The sequence below is a fragment of the Triticum aestivum genome, chromosome 7A (genome assembly GCF_018294505.1).
Source record: "Triticum aestivum cultivar Chinese Spring chromosome 7A, IWGSC CS RefSeq v2.1, whole genome shotgun sequence".
NCBI classification, from domain to species: Eukaryota; Viridiplantae; Streptophyta; class Magnoliopsida; order Poales; family Poaceae; genus Triticum; species Triticum aestivum.
The window spans coordinates 111,282,131-111,302,811 of record NC_057812.1 but is presented as its reverse complement, the minus strand read 5'-3'; the positions used below and the strand labels follow the sequence as shown (position 1 = coordinate 111,302,811).

General features: G+C 46.6%; 1 protein-coding gene and 1 pseudogene across 1 annotated transcript; one reads left to right on the top strand and one right to left on the bottom strand.

The window, feature by feature from the left end:
* Window positions 1-5,779: 5,779 nt before the first annotated feature.
* LOC123150727 (glutamate receptor 2.8-like) lies at window positions 5,780-8,527 on the top strand (annotated as a pseudogene).
* Window positions 8,528-11,453: 2,926 nt separating this feature from the next.
* Window positions 11,454-20,062, bottom strand: LOC123153134 (glutamate receptor 2.7). Its single transcript, XM_044572399.1, has 6 exons — window positions 19,783-20,062; window positions 13,237-14,459; window positions 13,096-13,158; window positions 12,631-12,940; window positions 12,131-12,525; window positions 11,454-12,040 (listed from the first exon to the last, which is right to left on the bottom strand). The coding sequence occupies exons 1-6, from the start codon at window positions 20,060-20,062 to the stop codon at window positions 11,501-11,503; spliced, it is 2,811 nt and encodes a 936-aa protein (XP_044428334.1). The 3' UTR covers window positions 11,454-11,500.
* Window positions 20,063-20,681: the final 619 nt, after the last annotated feature.

Genomic DNA, 20,681 nt, shown 5'->3' with positions numbered 1-20,681 from the left:
ATCCCGATCCAATCGGGGGAGAGGGGGAGAGATATTTTCGGGAGGGGGGAAAGTGCCGGTGGGGGATGCGGGCTGGACCGAGTGGGGAGTGGGGGGGAGGCATATGGGGGTGCGGGGTGGGCCGGCCTGGCCGGCCTGGTGGCCAGCTGGGCCGGTTGGCCCAACGGGTGGGGGTTTCTCTTTTGTATTTTCTTTTTTTTAATTATTTTCTTTTCTGTTTTAACTCATTTTAAATTACTTAGACATTTTATAAAAATGTGTTTACTATACCATATTTATCTATGTAATATTTAGTACAACCCGAACATTTTTATTTTAATGTTTGAAAATCTTTATTATTTACCAAACTTTGAATTTGAATTTTTGACCGGTTTTGATCTGACAATAGACTAGCAGCAGTAACCGTGGTGACGTGGCACCATTAGCGTGGGACCACTGTAGCTTAATTATCCGGGCGTCACATTTTCAATGAAAGACCTCGGTGAAGCTGCTTACATATTAGGCATTAAGATCTATAGAGATAGATCAAAACACTTAATTGGACTTTCACAAACCACATACCTTGACAAAATTTTGAAGAAGTTCAAAATGGATCAAGCAAAGAAAGGTTTCTTGCCTGTGTTACAAGGTGTGAAGTTGAGTAAGACTCAATGCCCGACCACTGCAGAAGATAGAGAGAATATGAAAGATGTTCCCTATGCATCAACCATAGGATCTATCATGTATGCAATGCTGTGTACCAGACCTGATGTGTGCCTTGCTATAAGTCTAGCAGGGAGGTACCAAAGTAATCCAGGAGTGGATCACTGGACAGCGGTCAAGAACATCCTGAAATACCTAAAAAGGACTAAGGATATGCTTCTCGTATATGGAGGTGACAACGAGCTCATCGTAAAAGGTTACGTTGATGCAAGCTTTGACACTGATCCGGACGATTCTAAATCGCAAACCGGATACGTGTTTACATTAAACGGTGGGGCTGTACGTTGGTGCAGTTCCAAACAAAGCGTTGTAGCGGGATCTACATGTGAAGCGGAGTACATAGCTGCTTCAGAAGCAGCAAATGAAGGAGTCTGGATGAAGAAGTTCATATCCGATCTAGGTGTCATACCTAGTGCATCGGGTCCAATGAAAATCTTTTGTGACAATACTGGTGCAATTGCCTTGGCAAAGGAATCCAGATTTCACAAGAGAACCAAACACATCAAGAGACGCTTCAATTCCATCCGGGATCTAGTCCAAGTGGGAGACATAGAGATTTGCAAGATACATACGGATCTGAATATTGCAGACCCGTTGACTAAGCCTCTTCCACGAGCAAAACATGATCAGCACCAAGGCTCCATGGGTGTTAGAATCATTACTGTGTAATCTAGATTATTGACTCTAGTGCAAGTGGGAGACTGAAGGAACTATGCCCTAGAGGCAATAATAAAGTTATTATTTATTTCCTTATAATCATGATAAATGTTTATTATTCATGCTAGAATTGTATTAACCGGAAACATAATACATGTGTGAATGCATAGACAAACAAAGTGTCACTAGTATGCCTCTACTTGACTAGCTCGTTAATCAAAGATGGTTATGTTTCCTAACCATGAACAATGAGTTGTTATTTGATTAACGGGATCACATCATTAAGTGAATGATCTGATTGACATGACCCATTCCATTAGCTTAGCACCCGATCGTTTAGTATGTTGCTATTGCTTTCTTCATGACTTATACATGTTCCTATAACTATGAGATTATGCAACTCCCGTTTGCCGGAGGAACACTTTGGGTGCTACCAAATGTCACAATGTAACTGGGTGATTATAAAGGAGTACTACAGGTGTCTCCAAAGGTACATGTTGGGTTGGCGTATTTCGAGATTAGGATTTTTCACTCCGATTGTAGGAGAGGTATCTCTGGGCCCTCTCGGTAATACACATCACTTAAGCCTTGCAAGCATTGCAACTAATAAGTTAGTTGCGAGATGATGTATTACAGAACGAGTAAAGAGACTTGCCGGTAACGAGATTGAACTAGGTATTTGGAATACCGACGATCGAATCTCGGGCAAGTAACATACCGATGACAAAGGGAACGACGTATGTTGTTATGCAGTCTGACCGATAAAGATCTTCGTAGAATATGTAGGAGCCAATATGGGCATCCAGGTCCCGCTATTGGTTATTGACCGGGGACGTGTCTCGGTCATGTCTACATTGTTCTCGAACCCGTAGGGTCCGCACGCTTAAGGTTACGATGACAGTTATATTATGAGTTTATGCATTTTGATGTACCGAAGGTTGTTCGGAGTCCCGGATGTGATCACGGACATGACGAGGAGTCTCGAAATGGTCGAGACATAAAGATTGATATATTGGAAGCCTATGTTTGGATATCGGAAGTGTTCCGGGTGAAATCGGGATTTTACCGGAGTACCGGGAGGTTACCGGAACCCCCCCGGGAGCTATATGGGCCTTAGTGGGCTTTAGTGGAAAAGAGAAGGGGCAGCCCAAGATGGGATGCGCGCCTCCCCCCTCCCCTAGTCCTATTAGGACAAGGAGAGGTGGCCGGCCCCCCTCTCTCTTTTCCCCCTCCGCGAATCCTATTCCAACTAGGATTGGGGGGGGGGGAATCCTACTCCCAGAGGGAGTAGGACTCTCCTGGCGCACCCTCCTTGGCCGGCCAGCCTCCCCCCTTTAGTCCTTTATATACGGAGGCAGGGGCACCCTAGAAACACACAAGTTGATCCGCGTGATCTATTCCTTAGCCGTGTGCGGCGCCCCCAGCCATCATAGTCCTCGATAATACTGTAGCGGAGTTTAGGCGAAGCCCTGCTGCTGTAGTGCATCAAGATCGTCACCACGCCGTCGTGCTGACGGAACTTTTCCCCGACACTTTGCTGGATCGGAGTCCGGGGATCGTCATCGAGCTGAACGTGTGCTAGAACTCGGAGGTGTCGTAGTTTCGGTGCTTGATCGGTCGGATCGTGAAGACGTACGACTACATCAACCAAACGCTTCCGTTGTCGATCTACTAGGTATGTAGATCATACCTCCCCCCTCGTTGCTATGCATCACATGATCTTGCGTGTGCGTAGGAAAATTTTGAAATTACTACGAAACCCAACAATTTTTCCCCCGACCATCCAACAACACCTTGATTCTCACACTAATTCTTTAAATTTGAATAGATGCTATTGAAAGAACAAAAAAGCTCAAAAGGTGTGATGAGTAAGCAGACTACATTTTCAGTCTTCACACAAGTCCACTCTCAACATTCGAGAAACAAGCATCTAAAAAAAACCTTTTTTAGGGGTTCTAAAAAACCATGTGTTAAGCAATCCAAAATATAAAAAAAATACAAGCATCTAGAAAACATTCGAAAAAACAAGTGAAATCCCATCTACTTCAAAAAAAGGTCCAAGCCCATGACGTTCGCAAAGAAAGGTCCAAGCCCATCCTTGTGCTGACCTCAAGCCCTCAAGGTGTTCGACGCTTCGACCCCGCGCTATCGTGGCCTTCATCTCCGCCACCGCCGGCGCTGCGAAGGTCCTCGCTCACAAGGTTTCTCCTCTCTTGCCTCTCTGAATCTTCCCGTCAGGTCCTCCGCTTGCCTTCCCCGTCCGCCGCCGACGCAGCAGCAGCACACGAACACGAGCACTGACCGTGTCCCCTGGCAAGTGCTTCCTGGCAGGTTGGTGGCGACCGCCTGTCGCCACTCGAGGGCTTCGAGCTCCTCGGCGTGGCGGCGGCGCTCCTCCTCCTCGCGCATGCTCCGCTCGGCGATGGCGGCGGCGATGGCGTCGAACTCCGCGACATAGTCCTCGGGCCCGACGACCCCGCGGCGGCCGAGCAGAGCGGGCTCCTCGGGCTCCTCCTTCATCGGCACGAAGGGGAACGGCGCCGGCAGCTCCGGCTCCTCCTCCTCGTCCGACCACTCCCTCTTCACGGGGAGGAAGCCCGCGGCGGAGGAGGAGGAGGATCCGGCGTACGAAAAACGCGCGGAGGAGAATGACGCACGCCGGCGGTCGAAGCTCGCCGACGGCGAAAGCCCGCGGTTGGTCCACTTCCGCGCGCAGCGCTTCCTCGCGCCGTCGGACCGGACGCGCCGCTCGCGCTCCGGGTCCCTCTGACGGCCGGATCGGCTGCCGGAGCCGCGTCCGGAGCTCCACATTCGCCCCCACATGGCAGCTGGAGGCAGGGCGGAGGGTCGCCGGCGGCGAGAAATTGGGAGAGGAGAAAGGGGGATCGGATGGCTCGCGGTGACGGGAGGATAGGGTTTGGACACGCAAAAGGGTCACGGAACCGCACTTACAGTGCTCGGGGCGTGCGGTTTGCGGGCGGCGGCAAAAGTTTTTGCGGGCCGGGCGAGTATGCGGGCTCTGTTCTGGCCGCAAAATTGGCCCGAGCCCGCATACTCGCCGGAATTTTTGCGGGCCGGGCATTTTGCGGGGTCTGCTAGAGTTGCTCTTATATGATGCCCTGTGCCAAAGAAAAGTGCTCTAAAAAACCTTTGTTAGATCACCGACTACTGTTATATTTGCACAGGGCACCACAGCCGTAAGCCTCTTCAATGCCTAAGAATTTCAGAAAATTTCAAATATATCTACCATTGTGTTTCAAATTTACTGTTTATGCGAGTGCATATGAGCTTGTGTGCGGAAAGCAAACATTCGACAAATATTACATTTTGCTAAGACAATATTTTGATCAATAACCTCTCTCCATACTACTTATGTTTGCCTTCATGTAACCTGTACCACGAGATATATTTTCATAAGAATTTAGTTAGTTGTAATTTTGTATTGCATAAACAGTTTGTCTAATTCACATTTAGATGTTATTTAAGGATATCACATCTAAGCTCCTACAAGTATATAATGTAGCAACAAGAAACAAAAAAAAACTAGGAAAAGACCACAAATAGAGTGGACATCAACTTGTATGTGACATAACTATGTCACATCTAGATGTGTCCTAGACACACCCTTGCATAAAACATACACCGTCCATTCCATTTCATTAGAAGTATTTTTTTGCACCTATGGGCGTATTTGCTTTAGGTAGATTCTGGATTGTGGATTGTTATATGTATTTACCTTTCATCCCAAGTAGATTCCAATTAAACCCCCTCCCCCCGAATTGGTAAGACCATTAATTAATTGTCAGTAATTACCTCTCTAATCAATGTTGTTACCAGAAGCATTTCTATCATAAAGTACCTTTCTAACAATTTTGATCCTTGGCGCGTTGAGGCTTAGGAAAATACACCTACAGAAGTGACCCTTGGCACATTGTCACAATCTTCATAATGTAATTTGACTGCTAATATTTACCACAAACCAAGTGATGATTTAATCATCATCTAAGTCCATTTTTTATGCAATCATATTAACTCGTTAGAATATTTATGCCACTGTTGGAATGCATGTAAAATGGTTGAAGTGAACTAGTGACACATTTTTACCCCGACCATCCAACAACACCTTGATTCTCACACTAATTCTTTAAATTTGAATAGATGCTATTGAAAGAACAAAAAAGCTCAAAAGGTGTGATGAGTAAGCAGACTACATTTTCAGTCTTCACACAAGTCCACGCTCAACATTCGAGAAACAAGCATCTAAAAAAACCTTTTTTAGGGGTTCTAAAAAACCATGTGGTAAGCAATCCAAAATATTAAAAAAAATAAAAGCATCTAGAAAACATTCGAAAAAACAAGTGAAAGCCCATCTACTTCAAAAAAAGGTCCAAGCCCATGACGTTCGCAAAGAAAGGTCCAAGCCCATCCCTGTGCTGACCTCAAGCCCTCAAGGTGTTCGACGCTTCGACCCCGCGCCGCCGTGGCCTCCATCTCCGCCGCCGCCGGCGCTGCGAAGGTCCTCGCTCACAAGGTTTCCCCTCGCTCGCCTCTCTGAATCTTCCCGTCAAGTCCTCCGCTTGCCTTCCCCGTCCGCCGCCGACGCAGCAGCAGCAGCACACGAACACGAGCACTGACCGTGTCCCCTGGCGAGTGCTTCCCGGCCCTGCCTCCCTCTCCCTTTTCAGCGTGGGAGAGTCGAATTTAGGGCTAATTTTCCCCCATTACTTTGATGCATTTGCTGCGAAACCTCTGTGCATAATCCAAAAGTTTGACCTAGTATTTCTCAACCTAATTTTTGGTGCCTGTTGTGATCTTTGCAGCCGATGATCTTATCAATAATGCCCGAGTGCAAGCCATCATCTGGGGTCCTCAAACATCGACAGAAACAGATTTCCTCTCCTACCTGGGCCGCCTCCACCGCATTCGGGTCCTCTCCTTCGGCATTTCCCCAAATTCCTGCACCTTCTGGCTAGAAGATCCTGCAACAGCTTCCAGGGGTCACAGCAAGATCGGCTTTACACTTGACAATGACACTATAACATTTCTTAGTCCAAAAACTGGTAGTAGACGAAATGGCAGGAAATTACAGACAGGAAAAGCGAGGATGAACTGCAGAAGCCATAATATGACGATGCTCAGGATTGCTGTGCCGCAGAAAGAAGGTTTTGAAGATTTTGTGCATGTTGCTGATCCGAATACCAGTTACCAAAAGGTCACTGGCTACAGGATTGATATCTTCGAAGCTGCTATGAAGCAGCTACGTCGTCCACCACGCTATGAGTTTTATGTCTTCCATGGTTCCTACGATGCGCTAGTAGGCAACGTGTCTTCAGGGGTTAGTGAGCTTTACTCATACATACTTGCATGGTTTGACTTGTAACATTTACTTTTTTGCTGCTAGATCCATTTTGACCCCTATTTTCTGGTTGATAACAGGTGTATGATGCAGCAGTTGGTGATGTTAGCATAACTCCTGATCGAGCCGCTGACACAGATTTTACAATGCCGTACACACAATCTGGAGTGTTTATGCTTGTGCTCGCTGAGGACGAGCCAGAAACAGTTGAGTGGAAATTTGTGAAGCCACTGAGTTCGGCACTTTGGTTTACAACTGTGGGCTTCTTCTTCTATACTGGCTTTGTTGTGTGGATGATTGAGCGCTCCAGAAATCAAGAGTACCAAGGATCAAATTTGAGACAGTTCAGCACCGCTTCTTACTTTGCTTTCTCTACTTTGACATTTTCACATGGTTAGCACTTCATACATAAACTTCTTGGCAATACTTGATGTCTTATAAGAGATTCAATTAGTTTACTACAGTAGTCATGTACGAAGTTTCTTGGTTATTCCATGCGCAGCTCAGACTATTAGAAGCCCCTTGTCAAAAATTGTTGTGGTGGTATGGTGCTTTGTGGTTCTGATTGTAGTGCAGAGTTACACAGCAAGCTTGTCAGCCATACTAACCGCAAAGAGCCGCCGGCCTTCAGTGACAGATCTGAACCAGCTCCAGCTCAGGAATGGCTCTGTTGGACACCAAGAGGGGTCATTTCTGCGCTCCATCTTGATAAAAAATTATTATTTCGACAAAGATAGGTTACAGAGCTACATAAAGAAAGAGGACTATGCTGATGCTTTGAGAAATGGATCGGTATCAGCTATCGTTGATGAGCTTCCCTTCTTGACATCATTCCTCTCTGATCCTCGGAATAAGGAAGACTTTAGGATGGTTAATCTCATGTACATGACTCCTGGATTTGGTTTTGTAAGCTTCTCAATCTAAAGCTTAGTATATTCAGAGTTTTGTCCTTTTAAGTGCTATGTTGCATCCTAGCGACAGAAGCTAGTTAGTACCATCATGTTTTTTACCTTCAAGTATGGATTTTCTAAGCATCGTCATACATCTACCTACATCCATTAATAGTTTGAATGTACTGCACCAAAAATTCTCACAAACATACTTACATATTGTGGTGCTAACTGCTAAGCATATGATTACCCACAAAATATATTTTGGCTTTTGAGAGAAAAGAAAAGAACGCACTGGCATATACAACCACTTGTTCAATTGTATCATGCTTTTTTTACCTCGATCACGCCTATCATTTTGTCTCAAGATGTGATAATATCATGATTGTTTTTCGACTATGTACATCTCCATGCCACTAAATTATTGAAGTTACGGGTTTATCTACAGGTATGCTTACCTTTTATCTGCAGGCATTCTGTCTAGGTTCGCCGCTGGTGCATGATCTTTCTACTGCCATCTTGAAAATAACAGGAAGCGATGAGGGATTGAGGATTCAAAGAAAGTGGTTAGGCGCAGATCCACTGTTGTCGGCGGCCAGTGACGGCAGCCCCGACCCCGGTTCCACACAAATCAATTTGCCAAGCGTCGCTGGTGCCTTCGTCATCACCGGAGTTATCTCAACTCTCATGTTACTGGTAAGCATTGGGAGGCTGATTCATGCCAGCTGCACCAGCGGGCGAATATCCGATGTGGAAAGTGTCAATTGTCATGGTGGTGACAGCGTCGGCCAAGCTTCCGTTCACTTGGAGAATGGCAGCATAGGTCACAGTTCTGCTGCCTCTGATCAACCCCTCTGTGAGGCCGTGAATAGCGAGTCCCATGGGCGCTTTGAGAATGCTGCCGGCCAAGAGGCTTGTCCAATGCAGCAGAATGGCATGCAGAGCGGCTCTGCGACTGCAGAATCCATCCAGATTGAGATGAGAACTGTCTGAGATGAAGTTGATAGGGAAGTGCAGTATCCTCAAGCTGTGTTGTGAGCTTGTGATCCTTATTTTCGAGTACCTGTTATGTTGCCTTGAATTTGTGATGAATACGAATAGTAGTGTTTAGCAGCGTGTAAGGTTTTGCCACAATCAGCTACTTTTGTAAACTAATAATACAGTACTATTGTTTCGCGGAGTGGGTCGCTCACTCGGTTGATATATTTTTCGGGTTTTGGCATGAGGGATATAATTAACTCTTATGAACTAATTAACTCTTATGAACTAGTGATAGATTTCCCTTTGAAGTATGTACCCAGTACTTTTGATCTTCAGGCCTCTGCAAGCGGATGCACACATCCATCTTCAGTATGGGTTGTTTCTAAACTTTGTTGTCCCGCTTCCTATTCCCCGCCCTTTCCCATTTGTGAATTGCGATGTCACGTTGCAGCTCGTAAATCTCGCCCCTCCTCCAGTTCCTAAGGACTCCTGGGATATGATCAGTATGGACTTCATCAACGGGCTCTTGCAATCCGTCAATTTGAATTGCATGCTGTTTATAGTGTACAAGCAAATCAAGTTCGCTCACTTCCTGTCGTTTGCTCATCCATATACAACTTCTAAGGTAGCCCTCCTCTGAATGAATCAAATCTACAAGCTTGATGGCTTTCCGGCGCTATCGTCTCCAACTGCAACCTAGCCCTCACAAGCCATGCACCTGGTTACCACGTCTCGCAGCTGCGTCGTGCCCTGGTTCCTGGTGCACATATCTCTACCAAACTTCCCATCTGTTCTGACATTGCGCGAGTGCCTTTGCAGCTTTGCTGTCTTACAACAACGTTGGCACAAGTGAAATAACACTTGCTCCATTCTCTTTATTAATTACTCATATAATCGCGTTAGCTATAAGGTCTTGACTGTAACAGCAGGAGCTCTGCCTTTTCATTATAGAGGAGGAAAACTTTTTACAGCACACTAATCAGAAAAGCAAAAACAACAGACCACACCCAGCGCCTAGAGAAGCCTCTATCGCTCAGCCACATCTCATCCTATACATTCATTCTAGCAGTACCGTTTATAACATCATTCGTACCGTTTATAGCATCATTCATCAGCTTTGGTATAGTAGATGCTATCACACATACAGTCATACTCGATGGAATTGTTTGATCTAAAGGGGATCTTCTATAATTTTGCACATAAAGGGTTATTTCTTGGTTTCGTCCTGTCATTAATAACTTGATTATTTTTAGATAATAGTAGATAGAAAGAACGCTCATAAGGAGTCTTCATCTCTAATCAACCCCGCCAAAGCTACTGATGCCACCTCCCTCTTTTTCCGATTTTATTATCTTAAAATATAGCATCAAGCAGATACAAAGCATTATGAGTAATATCCGACCTCTGCATAAATAAGATGCACACAATCAAATCCGAAAGTCTTGATAAATAAACTGACAAACTGGCAACAGTAGAGTCCTATAGACCGACACTATGCCCATGCCCATGTCGAAGGAGATGGTGGGTCAATCCCTAGGTTATGTTACCATTCATATTGGAAAAAAAACCCTCCATAGCCACCTGCTCCAATCACGTACACACCGGCTTGAACGACGATTGGTACTCCGGTTGTTGTAGCATAGACCACGTGCGTAACAAAGGGCATACACCGAAAAATAAATAGTAGAGGAGAAGCTTTTTTGTCATTAAAAAACAAATCGTTTCTACATAGTCAAAGCGACCAACTCAAGTCATACGCTCCCACCCTTATTAGCGTTTTGAACCTATTAAAATACCGTCTAACGAATGATAAAAAACATTGACAACACTTATGGAGGATACAAATTTGACACTATTTGGATATGTAGCTTCTCCCATAAGAGGTCATGTCTCTGACAGAAAATAGTCTGATCGGCTATAGCTTCTCCCAAAGAAGTGAGAACTGTTCCAATTGCACCTCGTTGTCAATCCTTTGCAATCCCTGCATCCATCGCCCATTGTGCAGGGTACTATTCTTCACCGGCAGCTTCTTGAAGCGAGCTAATTTGAATATCTCAGGTGCCAAAGAACAAGGAGCATCGCCATCAAGCCACCTGCCCCTTCAGAAGATTGCCAAGATGCCGCCCCCAATACAATGGATGTGCAGCAAGAAAAGAGCTGCTTATCAGTGTCATCACACTGTGTCTAGGTGCCCTTCCAAGGCCTTTTCTCCTCGTCCCATCTGAACCACTCCCACCACAGGCGAAGAGCTCGACCGAAACACCGAATGTCCTTTATACCCAGACAACCAAGTTTTCTCTGGCTCCGAAAAATATCCTTTTTCGCAAAGTCCAAAAAAACTAGAAAACGGCAACAGGCCTTTGGCACTAGATTAATTTTGCAAGAACACAAAACTTTTTTGAAGTTTGCCATTAAAACTTTCCGACTTCTTTACTATTGTTTTGCTTTTACTGTTCATCAGGGAGCATTTGAGGTCAGGATTAGACAGTCTGAGGTCCGGTGTAGATTTCCTTCGTTTTCTTGAGACGATGAGGTTAGGGTTTTTCGTCATGCGGCAAGACTTGGTGTCAGGTACTTTAGATCTATTCATGGGTTCAACGGCGACGGCTGCGGCTCCAGGGCGTTGGTCCTTACGGGCACGTGCACGACAATTTGCCGGTTGTCATCGACAAGGTAAAGCCGGCTCCGATAGGGGAGCGGCAACAGCGGCGCGTCGGTGGCTCATTCTGGCGATGGTAGTGATTGTTGGGTGGTCTTGGGATCTTGGTGTAATTTTTATTTTGTTTGAAATGCTTTGTACTTTCAATAAAATTTGACAGTACATCTGAATCATTTAAAAAAACACTACACGTGATAAATTCCTTTTGCTGACAATCTGATACACATACGATTCACACGATCACCTGTTCTGCATTTACATGGACGCAACTGCTGGTGCAGGTTCATGGGGGGACTGCGTTGTAGAGTTACCCCCAACGGGTTCCTCCGGGACATGGGCAGAAGCTGCGTTTCCCTCGGAATCGGTGCCATCGGCGGGAGTAGAGTGAGAGTCCCCCGTGGCTGCTTGCTGCTGATCTTCGGCTCCGGTGGCCAGACCCTGCAGACGACTCAGCTCCACCGTTCCCTGGCCGTTGCCCACAGGCTCGCCTCCCCGGCCTTCGGAGGCGTCCAAGCGCGGAAGCCATGAGCGCAGCCATCGGCATACACTCTTCCAGGAGACGAACGTGGCGAGGTGGATGAGGAGCATGAGGCACGAGACGACTGCGTTGACGAGGAACAGTCCGCGGAACCTCCGTAGCTCGAGCCTAGTGTTGTCGACGTCCTTCCTCATCCTCACGCACGCCCCGGGGTGGGTGAACCACTTGTTCTCGATGCGTGTAAGCATGCCGTCCTGCTGCATCTCCAGAATGGCGCCCGACACGTCCGCCACCAGCGGAGATCCCACCGGGAAAGCCTGAAAATCAAGGCAAACTCATCGATCCTGAAAGGAGGTGGACCGGAGCATAAAATCTGTAGAAATTTGCTGGGAGAGAAACACACGTACAAATCCAAACCCGCCACTTTTGTAGATCGGGCTGACCATGGAGTAGCCTTCGCAGTAGCGCGACAGGAAGAGCTTCAGGTAGGGCACCTCGTCGAAGATCGCACTGACTCCTCCGTTGCCCGACCCTTTGCGGAGGGCGTCGGCGTATTCTTCCATGGTGGAGTACCTCCTGAACTTTGCGTCCTGGAAGCCCATGTTCTTGAGGATGTCTTCGACTAAGGAACCATCCTGAAAGCCCACGTAGTCGCTCTCCGTCCAGTCGTTCATCGTCGGCTGGAGCTGCCGCACCGTTAACATCGACGTCAGGTTTGCCGTGTAGTTTGTCGTGAGGATGAGCACGACAAAAACCCACATGATCACTACCAGCTTCGACAGGTTGCTCTCCAACTTCTCCTCTGCAGAGATAATTGTTGCACGGTCCGTGTGTAGGTTAATTTGCACGTGGTTAGATTTGCATGCATGTATGCAGCTATAGGAAAAGAATGGGGGGAATTTCGTACTGTGGGAGAAAACCATGGTTGAGAATGCAAAGTAGAATAGGACGCCGAATTGCTTCCAGGGTGTGCCGCGGAATCGAGGGTTGATCCTGTGCTCGATCGTCCACACGACGAAGCCGGTGAATAGGAAGAAGGCAAGGGAGGTGAACCAGAGCTCTGGAGTTAGCGGCTTCACGAAGATCCACATGCTCTTGCTGCTGTCCTCCTTGGGCACGATCATGGAGTAACCCGTGTCAGTGAACGGCGTCGTGAAGTCAACCAGATTCATCCTGGCCGCAGTGATCGTCACGTCCCCAACCACCGCATCGACTTTCTGCATGCAACAATTGACGAGCGACTTTAAAGTTCAACTGGTTGATGAATAGATTGGAAGTTTCTCGTAAAAAAAAGGTTGACATATTTCAGGCACAAGTGAAAAATAGAACTACATATCATGGAAGGATTTTTAGTGTTGGCACGTGCACTGACCTTGTCGTACACCTGTTTCACAAGTTCGATGTATGATCGTACCGACTGGGCGGTTGACGGTGCCTGAAATCAACCGGTTGAAAAATACAGCTATTAAATCGTCATCATGGAAGGATTTTTAGTGTTGGCACGCATACTGACCTCTTCGGCCCTATATAGGACGTAGGTGTAATCAGCAAACGAGTATCCCAGTCTCTCCATGGCCGCCTCGAACACCTCTATGCAGTACCCCGTCGCTCTTCCGGTGCCGCTGCTTGGATCGTGGCCGTGGGTAAAGTTCACGAATTGGCCGCCGCCGAACAAGTCCCATCCCGGCACCGCGACACGAAGCGGCGGTGACTCGCTCAACCCGGTCGGTACAGCCGCTGTCTTTCCTGGCCAAAGGATCTGCTTCAGCTTTTTCCTTCCTCTAGTAGAGTACAGGTTCGTCGAGATGCCGAACTCCGGCGTCCAGAAACCGACAGTCCTTGAGCCTTTGCCGCTGATATTGACGATCTCATATGCCGAGACCTGCCGTTGCCCGTCAACAAGCCTGAACCTTCCGGCCAGACCGTCGAACTTGGTAACGAGCAGAGCGTCGAGAAATGACGACTTCCGTTGTGCCGTTCCAAAGGAGACCTCAGCTGCCGCCGCGGCCGCCCATGCCGTGTCATACAACCAGAGCAGCGACACGGGCACACTCTGGCCGTCATCGGGAGTCGGGCACTCCTGTGGAAACTTCACCTTGAGCCGCGCGGAGAACCTCCTCACTTGCTCTGTTTTAAACACACGAGGCTGCAGACTGAGAACCCCCTGCATGCTCTCGATGTCCCCGTGGTTGGGGAGGCAGTCCGCCACGTCCCCAACGCCGGCGGTCGCAATCCAGACGTACCCCTCCGACATCATGCCGGCGACCATGGCCCGGCGGAAGAGGCGCGTGGCCAGGGCGGGGAGCATGTGCACGATGTACACCCGTGTCGGCATGGCCCTGATGCCACGAAGCGCCGCGTCGAGGCTGCTGTTCGTCGCGTCAATGGGCACGGCCACGCTGTCCGTCAGGCTGCGTGATCCTTGGAATGCGTGGACCAGCGCCGAGAGAATGCCGATGCCATAGGGCGAGTCCTCGTGGAGCAGGATGGCTGCGCGCCAGCCGAACTCCTCGAAGATGGCGGCAATAGGCGCCGCCTGGGAGCTCATGTCGGGTGCGGTGCGCACAAAGAGACGTGACTGCGGCGAACTAAATGCCGGCGCGGTGGTGGAGAGGAAAAGGACCGGGGTGTTGCTGCTTCTCGTGAGACTGGTGAATAACTCCACCTCGGCTGATGTCTGAGGCGTGATGATCGCTTTCACCTCATCATTCTTGTTCTTGTTCATGAGCTCCTCGGCTGCAAAGGCATGCAACTAGCAAAAATAAGAACCATCACATCGAATTAGTAAAACACAAGAGCATGAAGTTTTAGTTAATAGTTTTATGTTCAAATATTCCTTTTTACTAGAATCACCATGGAAAGGCGTATATGTTTCCTATCTGTCCCTGACGAGTTAACTGCGCCAAACCATCACACTGACGCCATAATCATTTGACAAAATTTTGGCAAAAGAACATCAGGTCTATAGGTAATGACCTAGCAAATAACACTCGTCATGCACTCAGGCCATATTTTGAAAGTGTTACTCCTCGAGGTTTTCTTTTTGGGGAATTCCTTGAGGTAATGTTCTTATAAGTAAAGTCGAGTCGGTCCGTTTAGCTGATTAGCTCATGTGTCGTGTCTAGGCCTCTCAAGGCGAGGCACGTGTGCTTGGCCCACTATACAGTGGCGGAGACAGGGGGACCAGCAGGGGCCTCCCCCCTCCTAACATCTGAAATTTGCTGCTAAATTGGTAATTAACAGTGTAGAATTAGTGATCATTTGCTGCTTAAAACCTATTGCCCTATTGTTTGGCCCTCCCCAAGCTATTTTGATAGCACTTGGCCCCCCTAATACAAGTTTCCTGGCTCCGCCACTGCCACCATATATATGCATGCCTCGGCTTGTCATGCCCGGTCAGCTTAAGTGTGGACTGTGTCATGTCTGGGCTAGGCCGGTCTGGACCATTGGTCAGGTCTGCGCGAAGAGCGTCGCCGTCGGCAAGAGCCGACAAGGTCGGGCAAGACATTCATCCGAAGACACGAGAACCACCAAGGAACCTCCAATTTCGTGCATGGGGCGACGCGTCACGCCCAAACATCCATCACCCCCCTTGCACGCGCTCCCCACCTCCCCACCCACGCATTTTGTGTTGCAAGTGTGCCCTAGAGGCAATAATAAAAGTATTATTTATTTTCAAGTTTATGATTAATGTTTATATTCTATGTTATAACGTCATGGTGAGTCTGCAAAAACAAAGAGGCTCAAAGGAAACTCATATGCACGTGTAGAATTTTAAACGGTAAAACAGATTTCTAGTCTTGCCTCTAGCTCAAGTGTTCCATGATCGTTCTATTTTCCTGACCATAGGCATGCGTTACGTGTAACGATGATGCCGACAACAATGAGGACACTCATGCTGAATTGACCCAAATTGTATGTTATACTAGGAGATGTTTTCGTCACAAGTCTATAGTCCATAATACGGGAAGTTATCATATGCACAGTTCCTCAGACCATGAGAATATCGAGTCACTTCATACTGGAAGATGCACTTTGGGGTTGTTTTAATGTCAATCGTAACTGGTGATCATCATGACAACTTATATGTTCATCGAAGACGTATTACAAGGGACTAGATAGTTCGAGACTGGGATTTGCTCCTTCGGCAATGGAAAGATATTCTTAGGGCCCCCTCGGCATGACGGCATCCATCATTGTCTGACTAGACACAACGTGACTTGTTCACAGGGGTGACGGAACACAAGAACGAGAAAAGATAACAAGAACGAGACAAGATAACAAAACCAGTAATGAGGAGACTGGCATAGTGATCTTTGTTTGCTTCACGGTGATTTCAATATATCTCCCCTCAGGTTTTGTGAAGTATCGCAAAGTAAAAGTAATATCATATGGTAACCACAGGTTCACTCGATTATCATTTGTGTGAGTATAAGGGTCAATATGGATGTTGACGGTTCCGATGTTTATATTTCACATAACCTGCAGGGTCACTTGCTAAAGGTTTACGATCTGTTGAGTAGTGTTGGAGTTAGGAGTTAATGAGAATATCACCGAAAAAGTTTCGGATATAACGAAATTGTCTTGAGAGAGAACCGGAGCTGTTTTGGAGAAACCAGAAGTGTTTCAGAGAAAACCAGATAAAACCAGAAAGGTGAAAAATTCAAAGAGAGAAAATAATTATGTGGAGGGTCTCCAGGATTTATCGGAAACCCCCCTAGAATTATTAGAGGCACCTTGGGCTGCTCAAATAGGCTAAGTCCTATTGGGGGTAGCTAGGTAGGCCTTCAGGCCCAATAGGATGGTGCTCCCCTAGCCTTGGCCACCTAGTTGGGGCCCACCCCTTGGTGCACCGCCACAAGGGAGGTAGGCTCCTCTTCCAAGTCGGTCTGGCCTCCCTTGACCAATATATAGGAAGGGGGTGCCCCTAGAGACACAAGTTCTCGTGCAATCTCGGGCACCCCCTCTCTCTATTCTCCAGAAAAGTTGTGAGACGCCACGAGGCTGCTCCTCCATCCTCCTAGAGAGGTCGTGCTTTTGATCTTTGTTCGAGGGACGTTTTTGCGACGGTTCGAGGGACTTCGGTAATGATCTACACCAACAGTTCTTCCACTGCAACTCGAAGTTGGTAATGATCAGGTCTAACTTTATATACATCTTCATAGTGGTCCCTGTGATCATGATCCGTAGACCAATTTTTTTGGTTTACACTATGTTTTCCAACACTTTTGAGCCGCCCATGTTTTGTTTCTATTATCTGTTTTTGCTTGATAAAATAAATGTTCGGGATCAAACAAAACTTCAGTTTTTAAAAATTGTCACAAATTTAGAAAAATGTTCATGATTTTAAAAGATTCTCTCGAATTCTAAAATCTTCCTGAGTTCAAAAATATTAGCGATTTCAAAAAATGTTGTCAAATTAAAACAAATACTCAAATTCAAAAAAGTTGACAAATTTCAAAAAATATTCATGTATTCAAAAATGTTCATGGATTTCAGAAAATGTACGCGAGATCAAAACATTTTAACAAATTTCAAAGAATGTTCGCAACTTTGAAAAATGTTCACTAGTTTTAAAAAATATTCCTAAGACCAATATTTCAACGAATTGCAAAAATACTATGTTCAAAGGTTTGAAAATTCTCACAAATTTCATAAGATATTTGCAAGATTAAAAAATATTCACAGATTTGAAAATGGTTCATGAGTCCAACAAATATTTGCATATTTGAAAAAAGTTCATGAATTTGAAAATTATTCTCGATTTTCAAAAAAGTTTATGAATCTATAAATTGTTCATGTTTTTTTAAAAATAATAATTGTAAAAGTGATCACGTAAAAATTTACGAACTTTAAAAGAAGTTCACATATTTGAAACAAAAAGGAAAAAAGGGAAAAAGTAAAGAAATAAAGATGACGGAAAAATGTAGAAACAGACTAACGGGCCGGACCATAACTACAGGCGGATGTGCAGGTTTGGTCGCTATGCCCGTACCTGCGTGGGGGAATAGGAAACCCGAAATCACTAATTAAGAGGTACCCATTGGAAAAGCCAATAACACCTTTATAGGTTATGACAAGTGGCGCACTGCATGTGTGCCACTTGTCGCAACTTGAGAGTTTTTTAAATTCGTTTACTCAAAACGTTTTGTCTTTTAAATCATGCATCCAAATCGTGAATATTTTCACTGTTGGATTTCTCGCGTCGAGATCACTGAAACTAGCGCCTTTCCGAGAGGCATAGAGAGCGGCACAACTGTGCCTTTCGCGTAAGCAAATCTATGCCTCCCATCGAGGAAAAGAACTTTTTTTTTCATGAGGCATAACTGTGTCTCTTGCGGAAGCAACATGTGCATCCCTAGAAGCAAATTTGTGTCTTTTTTGGAATGAAAGAAACTTGTTTTTCTCTTTCCGAGAGGCATAGCTACACCTCTCATGGAGAAAATATGTTTGTTCCCGCAGAAGAAAAACAAACGTGTTTTTTTCATTTCCGTGAGGCACAATTGTGCCTCTGGTAGAAGTATTTTGCGTCTTTACTCGAAGCAAATATGTGCCTCTCGTGGAAGAAAAAAATAATTTTTTCAAGAGACATAACTCTGTCTCTCAAAGAAGCAAACCTGTGCCTCTTTGAAAAACAAATTTGTATCTCTCGGAGAAGAAGAAAAAAAGTTCATTTCTTTTCTCTTTCGGAGAGCACAACTGTGCCTCCATGAGAAGCAAATTTATACCCTTTCTTTTTCCTTTTCAGGAAACATAGCCGTGCCTCTCATGGAAGGAAATCCACACCTTCACGAGCAGGAAATGTGTGCCTCTCGCGATAAGAAAACACATTTTTCACATAATTTTTTAATGATTTTTCCCCAAACCGAAAAAAACGAGCAAAGGCTTAAAAAACCCCATCTATAACACAAAAAATCATACAAAAAATTAAAATAAAATCATGAGCCAGCAAGCGACACGTGACGACAAGTGAGAGCGGGTGGCGCGCTCTCAACCCAACAAAACTAACCCTTGAACAGCTCTAGGCTCTTGTAGAGGATCTCGACCCAACATTGGCCCACCAAAGGAAGAACCGCCAACCGCCACAACCGTGTTGTAACCACCAGGCAAAAGGCACAAATTTGACCTGTGAGCGAAACTATTTCACAAACTAAACTGTTTTTGAAAGTATTTTACCCAGCTAATCCCTAATATGCAACGTCTGACAGCAAGACGCTGCACTCCACTGTACAGTGCCTAACACTCAGGCGCCACACCTGTGCAGCGTCCAACAACTAGGCGCTGCCCTACATTGTGTAGCACCTAGCTGTAAGGAGTTGCACAGTAGAGTGGAGAACCTTGTTGTCGGGCGCTGCATAAAAGTATTAGACGGTATGAAATATAAAAAAAACAGTTTAGTTTGTGAAATATTTTTATTCTAAGGTCAAATTTGTCAATTTTGTCCACCCACCACAACCTTGCTCGCGGCTGCTCCCTCCTTCGCACGATCGAACTCCAGCGACCCCACCGGCCCCACGCCATCCGACCGACCACAGCACGTCCACCGCGCCTAGGACTACCACACTATCGCGCAGCCTCCTCCACATTGCTCGCTGCCGTTCGCTCGCTCATCCACCATTTCGCATTATCGAGAGGCCTAAACTTGAGGCGGCCAAAGAAGGCGCAGATTACAGAAAATTGTTGCACGGCGATGTTGTCATCCGGCAGCGCGAGTCGAATTTCTGAACTGGGGTTGCGCTACGCTTCGGCGCTGTCATCGTCTGGCGGCGGGAGGCGAACTGCTCGATTGGGGTTGCGCTATGGCGCTGTCGTACATCAGGGATGATCCAGCAGGCAGGTAAGCTGGGCCTTTTTCAACCTGACACAAAACTGCGATTTGGGGCCCCCTAGGAATTTGGGGGCCCTGGGCGGTCGCCCACTTTGACCCCCCTTGTCGACGGCCCTGATACGTGCATATACATAGTCTTTTTTGCACCGCGAGAAGAAAAGACCTTCAATGTTTTAGACAGACACCAGAGGATTGACACGATCTGGATATCGCATAAGGCACGGTACATACCAGCAGCCGCGACGGGGTCTCCGCGCGAATCACTCACGCGCAGCTCGACCCGTGTGGTGTAGCTCGGGTGCTTGAGGTAGAAGTCGTCGAGGGCTATTGAAATGCAGGTGAGGCTCCTCCTGTCCATGGCGCTCGCCAGGTTCAGCACCACGCCCACCGGCACCGGCACCGCCGCCAGCGCTGGTGCTACCGGTGGTGATCCATCTGTGCTCCAAACCAGGAGCAAAGAGAGGAGGCTTGCAGGCACAGCACAGGCGGAGCGCCTCCTTGACCACACCATTTTGAGATACGACTGGATCTTCACTTTGGATAGACTGCACTCCTTAATTACTTGTTGTCGCGTGTGTAGTAGTATCTGCATGAATTTACCGTCATTTATAGTGATCCAGCGACGCGGGATGGGAAATTTCGTGGAGTGTTCCCGCAAGCGGTCCGGCCGGCCGGTGGTAAATTTCTTTGGCCAAGTCCCGTTGACTCCAACATTATTGCATTATTTCTCTGCTTGCGTTAGTCGCAATCAAGGAAACATCCACACACTTGGGACACTCACATGCGCCGTCTGAGTATCGGAGTATGACATATTTGAAGTTGTTTTCTCTTTCTTTCTATATACTACATCTCTTCTCTACTAATAAAGAGATAATAAAGAGGATTCTTTTTTACAGAAAATTTTTCAATCTATTCACCTTCAATCATGGCAGTACAACGAACACCAGAATTAATAAAAATTACATCCAGATCCGTAGGCCACCTAACAACGACTACAAGCATTGAAGCGAGCTGAAGGCACGCCATTGTCATCACCCCTCCATCGCCGGAGTCGGATACAACTTCTAGAAGTAGACAATCAGGAAGTCCTCGTGCTAAGGCCTCATAGGACCAGCGCACCAGAACAGCAA